At 35.3% G+C, this 9,211-nt stretch overlaps 1 protein-coding gene across 1 annotated transcript; it reads right to left on the bottom strand.

The window, feature by feature from the left end:
- Window positions 1-349: 349 nt before the first annotated feature.
- Window positions 350-7,652, bottom strand: LOC110635616 (auxin response factor 6). Its single transcript, XM_021785033.2, has 14 exons — window positions 6,494-7,652; window positions 5,807-5,919; window positions 5,298-5,396; window positions 5,154-5,210; window positions 4,907-5,062; window positions 4,724-4,808; window positions 4,061-4,151; window positions 3,653-3,817; window positions 3,457-3,579; window positions 3,023-3,098; window positions 2,729-2,873; window positions 1,366-2,516; window positions 1,022-1,212; window positions 350-752 (listed from the first exon to the last, which is right to left on the bottom strand). Exons 1-14 carry the CDS (start codon window positions 6,534-6,536, stop codon window positions 554-556), a joined length of 2,694 nt encoding a protein of 897 aa, XP_021640725.2. The 5' UTR covers window positions 6,537-7,652; the 3' UTR covers window positions 350-553.
- Window positions 7,653-9,211: the final 1,559 nt, after the last annotated feature.

Raw genomic sequence — 9,211 nt, 5'->3', positions numbered from 1 at the left:
CCTATAAGCATTCTGTTCTACCTCTAACCAAAATGGATATAGAGGGAATGGTGGATAAAAGCATCCGTTGGTCAAAACAAAAGCAAAAAGTGTGAAGCTTACGTTCCCGCCAAAAGCCAAGAACCTAACAAGTGATGCCATTTTCCCATTAATGCTGTTTTTGACACCTACCTATTATAGACCCATCACATGGCAATTGGAACCTACAACTTGTATTAGTCATCTAATTCCATAAGTTCTAGTCACATCGACCAAAAAAGTCAAATTATGACACAGGAACATCATTTTCGTTCTACAATCAACTTTTTCTCATCAAAAATTGACTGAAAATTTAACAAAAATAAACAGCTAAGTCCACAAATTGTCTCCTACTAATTATGGATTGTATGTATTCAATAGCATAGTAACAAGGAACAGCATCTTCTAATTACAGTAATAACTTATATATATAAACTTTTAAGCCCGGATTAGGCAGTACCTCCCACCTCTGGAAGGATCCAAAGAGAAACTAATATTACAAAAGAGAAAATGGTGTCTTAACTGGTTAAATTTCTCAGTAGTCCAAAGACCCCACAGAAGTTATACCGGTGCTCAAATTTCTTGAGTCCTGCCGGCTTGCATAATCATCACAACTGCCATTGGAAAGCCTCTGAATTGGGACTGAGTTCAGAAGCTCTAGGCCACGTTTGCCCATTTGCTGCACTTCTTGTGGTGAGAGTATTTTGATGCACCACACACTGTTTACAAATTCCCTGGTTTATGAAGAACGGAACATATCAGCAGTGATAGAGAATGGCAAAAAAGAAAATTAAAAACAGATGGCATTCCCAACATGAAGAAAAAAATCTAGTTTCCAGAGATATTAATCTCATAATCATTGCACATAGAGATCTATTTATTTTGAAAATATTTTTTATGACAACATACCTGGTATAAGTTGGGACAAAATCCCACCACGTTTTCAGAAAAATAATAATCAATAAGTCCTAAAGAAAATTGCCAGAAAGAGCTGGAAACTTACGGCCAGGGGTCATCACCAAGGAGCAGAACATCATTCTCACGGTCAACAAATACAAGCTGCCAGCCTGATCTCAGGGGGTCCTCCAGCTGGCCTTCAAGGCCAAACATATGAGCAAGCTCACTCCGCAATTCATTGTAACTGCTGAATTTGGTAATGTCTAGTGACCTACCGAAGGACCCTGACTTGTAAACCTGTCAAAAATTACAGTATCAGCATCAGGTAACATGAAAAGAAATTGAGTCTAGAGATAATTTACAAACATAACCTGAAATATCAAACTATTGAGAATTTCCTAGTGCCCATCGAGTGATGAACAGCAATTTAAATGCCAAAAGGCAACTAACCTTAACAAAGGTTCTAGTTGGTGGGTTTACTTGGCCCACATTTTCCGGGGACTGCAGGAAACCTGATTCATCAATACAACTTGACGGTGTCATTGCTGGATTAAGTGAGAAATCAGTGCCTGCATTGCCCATGTAATTTGAAGAAGAGAAGGGCACATTTGTGGAATCACTATCACTACCAACACCCCTAAGACTCGACATTCCATTCTGCAGTAGAAGAGATGAAGGCTCTATATTGACACCAAATAGAAGATGGCTTTGTGGATCAGTGCCACCTTCTTGGTCCATCGAACACTCCCTACCAGGGAAGGGTGGCAAGGAAACAGAACTCTGAGAGATGTTTGTCTGAGGGGGCCCCAACTGTTGTACTTGGGGTAGAACACCTTGTGGAGCTCCAGAAGAAATAAGAGGTTCAACAGCAGCTCGCTTTGATGGCCAGCCAGAAGAAGTTACCAATGGATTGGTTCTAGGCAGGTTCATCAAATGAGATGATTCATCCTGGGAAAATGAACCCATGAGACTATGCAAAGGAGAAACAACAGAGCTTGTCACAGGGTTCCCATTTGAGTCGGAAAAACTCTGCTGTTGGCACAGGGAAGAGATGGCTTGTAATGGTGGTGACTGGGATTGAGAGGCTGAAGGAAATTGAGATATTGTAGAGACAACATTAGGAATCTGTTGATGTTCAACCAATTGCTGCTGTTGTGGCAGCTGCTGTTGCTGTTGACTATTAAGTGAGTGAGGGTGATGCAACTGTTGCTGAATAAGGTGAGACTGTGTTTGAGCCTGAGACTGGGGCTGATGTTGGTTTTCTTGAACACCTTGAAGAAAGGCCTGTTGAGGCTGTGACTGCTGCAGCATCTGGGGTGGTATCAAAGCAGCAGTTCTTGGGAGATTAGGATGTTGCTGGAATTGCAAAAGGGATGCAGTTGATGACTTGGAAGGATCAAAAGCCCTCATCTCCTGAAGTGCAGCAGCAGCCATAGCTTGATACATATCAGTTTGCAAACTAAGCATGGAAGCATCAACTCGTGGCTGCATCCATGGTGTTACTCCTAGTCCCTGAAAGTTCATAGATTGAATTCCACGATCTCCATCACCTCGCAGCCACATAAGGGGTGAATTCATTCCCAAATCATCATCCTTGATTCCTACATTCAAAAGATTGTTAAACAAAATATATAAGGAATTTTTTCTTTTTAAATTAAGATTAGAAACATAATGCCAAATAATAATTTTACAGCCAAACCATAGAAAAGGGAGGGATTAGGAAAGTGGGGGTAAAACCCAGAGCCTACTAACTAAACTTTAGAAAATACAACCTACTCATCAGAACTCTCAAGCTGGCAATAGACAAGCTTACCATGGAATGAGGGCAGTCCAGGTGGCCAAGGGCGCTTAAGCCTTAGAGGGAATGGAGGATACATTGGGAACGTTGTTAATGGCTCAATTTCCCATAGGGAAACCCTTGGTTGCCTCTCTCCAGCTGTGGATTCGTCCCAGCCAACCTGCATTTATTTGCTCTATTCATATTAGAGAGTATATTCACACAATATATATAGCAAAATATGTAAAGAAAAATTGACAAAAAGACACAGCCAAGCAAAAAATTTTATTCAACAATATATACAATATCCAATGATTCTTCTTAACATACCTTGACTGAGCGCCAATGTGAATTAGGCCACCTAACAGAATCCAAGTCGCTTATGCCAGTTATTGTACCCATGTAGCTTCACGCATAAAAGTCATGTATAAAATTCTCATAAGAAATTCATCGCATTAAAATAAGAAACAACAATACAAGAGAACATGTTATCAGATGAGCCAAGAAAAAGATAGAAGTACAGAGGGATCCAACTTCAAGCCTGTTGATATATACCAACCGTAATTTAACAATTGATCATCCCAATAAAATGGGGGCAGATATTTATTTCAATGTCACTTGTATGTAATATATTTAATGTTTACAGCAGCCAAAAATTGAGCTCATTTTGATAGTTGAGGGGGAAAATGTAACCAGTCAAAAAGCCAATTATGCAATAACTGTAACATTTATAATAAACATAACAATAATGACATAGGGCCTACCGGCGGACACTTGATTCTTCTGTTTCAAATAGCATTCTAAAGCGCATACCAACAGAAACCCGGGTATGATAGACTGCTTTAACATACTTGGCCAATGGTATGACAAATTCCGATGGGCTAGCCCTGAATGACAGAATGAAAAATTGAAGGGAGTGTAACAATAAAATGTTAAATTTCACATCAGTCGGTATCATACCTTGGATTGTAAAATATTGTGAAACGGCTATTTGTTGCAGCTGCATGAGCTGCAGCAGCAAGAAGCCCCAAGTGCATGCTGTCACTTGATAAGACTGATGAAGGCATCACAGTTTGAGGACGACTAGCACGTCGGATACCAAGTAACAATTGATTCTTTTCATTCCTGATCAAGTCATACACAATGTCATATATATTCCCAAGTATACAAGAGAAAATGCAATTTAGTTTAGCTAAGATCATCTGATCTAGATGAGTTTCAGGCCTCAGGAATACTTAAAGTTCAAAGATTATGCAAGAAGAAAACTACAATACATTCTACTCTAAGTCTCAAATGAAATGAGAAATAAGATAAGCTCTTATAAAAAAAAGGGGGAAAACAATGCAGGGGAGTTAACCAACAGCCTACCAGATAAAAAGGACTGAATCCCCAGCGACAAGTCTTTTAGCACTTACAAACACACTCCACCCTGTTGTTAGAAGATGCCTTTTGGGCTGGCCTGCATGAAGAGAAGCCAAAACTGTCAAATGTATATTCTAGAGGAAGTCCTTTCCTGTGTTTAACTTAATTCTCCGGAGAGCTCAAAATTATCTACTACTGCACATGATGATAACCAGCAGCAAATAAAATAAGCTGTAAAATTTCCAACAAAGCAACTGGAGGAGGTGGATTTACAATATCCACTGGGATTAACTCATTTTTACCATTATTATTGCTCTGACATTTTGAAAGTCAAACATTAAAAAATTTAATTTACTCAACCTTTTAAATATCAGAGAAAGTTGTACACAGAAGGTAGAGACAAACAAAACTTCACATGCAGTGCTCTCATCACTTTGAGCATCAGGTACATGATAATTGTCAAAATGCTCACCACGTGTATTATATTAAACCCATTTGCTTTAAAAATCCAAATGAAGATGCACTTCATTTCTAGGAAAACGCTGCAATGCAGCCAACATCAATATCAAGTGCAGTTGCTCAAAAGATAGAAATGATGCTAACTAATGAAATTACACAACAAAGAAGACAAATTATTAAAAAAAAAAAAAAAAAAAAAAAAACTCTCACCACGAAAGATATGCCTGAATTTCCATTCGTTATCATGTAGATCCCTAGCAATCAACTCTTGAGCTGGAGGTTGTTGGGAAAAGTCCTGCAAGTGAAGAATTGATGTAAAAGATATTACATGCTAGACTTCAAACTTGAAACTTAAACTAACGATCTTGTTACACAGTAACAAATAAGCTTTACCAGTGGAGGAAACACTTTTTCAGCTGCCCGGCGAGGGACAGAGAATCCTCCATGAGTACTTGTATCACTGGCTGTCAAAGTTTTACAAAAATAATTTGCTGGCTGTTTGCTGGAAGTGCCCAATTCAGTGGGAAGGTAGGCATCCTTCTGTTCTTGCTATAGAATAAAATCATTTTAAATATGTAATGAATTTTATGTCAACCAAAGAACAACAAATCAAAACACCAATAAAGACAATACGGCATACAGGACTCAATGGCTGTAAGGTCATCTGTGCATACACTTCATCCGTCTCAACATCTGCCTGAAATAGATAAATGTTTTAAGCCTTTTAAGAAAGATCCAATGGTAATATGCACAACTAAAAACTAGCAAACTAAACAAGTCTTACATGCATGGTCACGTTGTGAAGTTGACAGATAAGTTGTGGAGGTAAGCTTGGGTAGTTAGGAATATGGGCATCCACTTCCTTGTTAGTTGACGCAGCAACCTACACAAAAGAGCATTAATTAGGGCAAAATACAGCAAATTGATACCAACTATCCTACCGCAAGGTGATTTGAATCAACCATCTAACTAATACTGGCATTGAGGAATAACAAGGGTGCACCGATTGACATTTTCAACTAGAATTTTCAAGATCCATGACGCAACCTGGAATCAGGACTACTTAAATAGCATTTTTATTATAGCTAAATGCATTTATCAACCAGTGATAGGTAATATTAATCATTTCAAAGTCTGTTTTACCCAAGACGACAATCATAAATTGAGATTAAGCTTATATTCAGATCAAAATAATCAACATACAATAACATAAAATATAATTATTCGAGGTAATATATCAATCCACTTCATCATTACAGGGAGGCAGGCTATATTCAGATTACATGTTGTTACCTGCTCGCTGTGACCCTGGGGGAAATAAACAACACGACTTCCAACAGCAGGCAGAGAAACAAGAGGACCCGCACATGCGTGCCAAAGTTCAGAATTCAAAACCCTTTTCTCCCCTGCAAAATTCGTTTCGGGAGGAAGTTAGAATTACATGAAAACTTAACTTTGATGGCACCAAGACTTTATAATGAGACCTCCAACTAATGAAATCAACTAATCACAGATGCCATTTAAGGGCCTTGGCTATTAATTTAACAAATTCGACATATTATCCCTCTGAATGATTACTGAAAAGGTTGAGAAAGGATGGGAAATCCAAGTATTCGTACCAATTGAGTTCTCTGCACTCCGCAGCTGAAGCTACCCAAGGAAAACCCAAAAAACTAAAGAACTTAAACCAACCAAAGAGAATCTATCACCTCACAATGCTTTTGAAGATCTCAATGTATATCACTTTCCCATAAGAAACAAATGGACTTTGTGGATGTCCCAATTCCATGCTTAAACCACAAACTAGCCTAAAAACTCAATCTAATCATTTGGGAAAAAAAAAAAAGAAGAAGAAGACGAAGAAGAAGAAGAGAATAAACCCAAAACTAGTAGCGAGAAGGAGACCAACCAACCAAAAAAAAGAAGAGTAAAAAGAACGAAAAAGGAGAGGGGAGAAAATCTGCAAGCAATAATACTCACCTTCCTGGGTCTGTGGACTAAAACCAGCTGAAGAGAGCCTCATTATCACAGATTTAATAACGCCTTCAAAACCAAGTCTAGACCCACAACGAGAAGATCCCAAAAAACCCACTCTTACCGACACCAATTAAACCCCAACCAAACCACTCAACAATTACTCTCTTCCCTGGTTTCTTCTCACACAATACCATACCTTTACCTTTTTCCTCCCCCTTCAAAAACCAATCCAGATTGCCAAATTTTGGTGTCTAACCTTCAATAAAACGCATCAGTCAAATGATATTCAATGTGAAACTTCATTGGAAAACTAACAACCACACCAAAACCCCTCTTCTTGAATCTTCAACGAAGCCGGTGTTGCTACAAAACAAGATCGATTTCAGCCACATCCGCTTGCTATTTTCTTCACCCACAACCCCCAACTTCACTAATCACTGACAAAAAGCTCTTAAACCACACAAATCTTCAACAAATGGAACCCCACATCCCAGCCAGCATTCCCCCACGCGTGCTTCTCCAGAGAACCAACCAAACAGTGAGCCAATGATTTCAGCAATAAGATGAGAAAGGCTCCAGAACCAAGCACTTGAGAACAGACGCAGTAAGACCCAAAATCCCGAACTCGCAAAACAGAAGTAGATCTCACTTGAAAGTACCAAATATTACTTCCCTTAGAAATTTTCCAAAAAACCCAGATCTTATTACACGGGCAAAACCCAAAATAGTACAAGTTAGTAACTCAAGTACAGAACATTTTAGAGCAAGCTGAAGGCCACATGAGCATGCAACAACAACGGCAGCAGACACTTTAAACATATATTAAGATCTTCACATATATATATAGCTATAATCATATAAAGACATGTATGATATTTTTACGCATATGGAGAGGATTTTATGGGTTTGGGCAGTTGTTTCCAGTAACTGAAATAGTGCTAGTTGCGGAGGTGATGGTTCTGCTAGCTGCTGCTACTGCTGCTCTCTCTCTCTCTCTCTCTCTCTTGGCTCAATCAATGAACACCTAACCGCCATTATTTTTCGCTCTTTTTTTTATACCGAGAGAAAAAGGCAAGGCAAAGCAAAGACCCATGGGAAGAGAGAGGAAAGGCTGTGGGTGTTCCTATGTGAGAGTAGTCAGATTTTTATTATGAGGAAGCGAGAGTGAGTTTTTTTTTTTTTTTTTTCCTTTAGATTTTCTTACTTTACTGTGGCTTTTCGCGCTCACTTGAGTGAGTCGCTTCAGACAAACTAGGAAGGGAGGCATTTACCCTCAAAGTTGGAGAGATCTACTAAGCTGTCCCTTGGTTTTTCATTTTTACAAAAATTAAAAAAAATTATTAAAAAATTAAATATTTAAAAATTATTTAATTTGATTACTTATCCTTAATTTTTAATTTAAAATATATCTTTTAAAATTAAAAATAAATAAATAATTATTTAAAAATAACTTTTAAATAAATTAAATATTTGATAAAAAATATTTAAAAATAATTTAATTTATTAAAATCATCAAAAAAATATAAAATTAAGTGTTGTAATTATTAAAATAATAATATTATTAATATTTTTAAAAATTATTAAAATAATATAATTTTTTATTTAATTAAAAAATATTTAAAAAATAAATAAATTATAAATAAAATATTTTTATGATTTTTAATGTAATTTTTTTAATTTATAAATTAAAATAAAAATTAATTTATTCATAATTTTTTATTTGTAAATAGATTTAATTAGTTTATAAGTTAAATTAAATATTATCTTAATAAAAAATAATAAAATAAAAAGAATAGTATTGGAATGAAATGATTGAGAGGGCAATGTACATAAGAGTATGGCTGCAAGTTGATTGTCATTACTGTGCAATGGGCCAACACAAGTCCCACTACTAGACTAGCACAATTATAGGAATCCCACCTTCTATTAATCTTACATGCATGAATGTTTTCATACTTTGCGGCATCTTCACAAATTGCAATCCCCTCCACCACCACCCCCCTTAAAAAAAATACTTTGTATCTAATATTTATTCTCTTATATTTGATTAATTTATATAATTTGTTTTCAATTATGCTCCTATTATATTTTAGACTAATTTATACTTGTTTCATATCATTAAATTCATTCCTGTTAAAATAAGAAATTTGTAGGGCATCAAACTTTTTTATTTAACTATTTATTTTTATTAATTAAAATATTCAATTAATTTTAAATTAATTGAATCAAAATTATCAAATTAATGACGCAACAAAAAATCATAACATTATATCAATTTCACAATAATAATTTATATATAGATATGAAATAATTTATGTGAACTACTCTCTAAATATCTTATGCATTATTATTTTAATGTTTCATGAGAAAATATTTTATGTAATTTTTGGCATATCAATTAGCTTATCGATCATCAATTACCTTTAAATTTTGAATTATGGTTATTATGATGATTACCAAAATTTAATATTTTATATTTTTTATTAAATAATAAATAAAAAATAAATTTTTTATAATCTAAATATTTTATAATATTATGAATTTAAAAATTAATATTTGAATGTATTTAAACAATAAAAATAATTTATTTTCCAATACTATAATAAAAAAAAGTTATTTATCAATAAAAATATTTTTTTAAGTAAATTATTTTTTCACGAAACAAACCAGCATTTAAATTCACTTCACCCATTTTGCAATATACAAATACAATTTTATTAA

This window comes from Hevea brasiliensis, chromosome 15 (assembly GCF_030052815.1).
Source record: "Hevea brasiliensis isolate MT/VB/25A 57/8 chromosome 15, ASM3005281v1, whole genome shotgun sequence".
In the NCBI taxonomy this organism is placed as follows: Eukaryota; Viridiplantae; Streptophyta; class Magnoliopsida; order Malpighiales; family Euphorbiaceae; genus Hevea; species Hevea brasiliensis.
The sequence above is the reverse complement of the archived record's forward strand: the minus strand, read 5'-3'. Positions and strand labels throughout refer to the sequence as shown.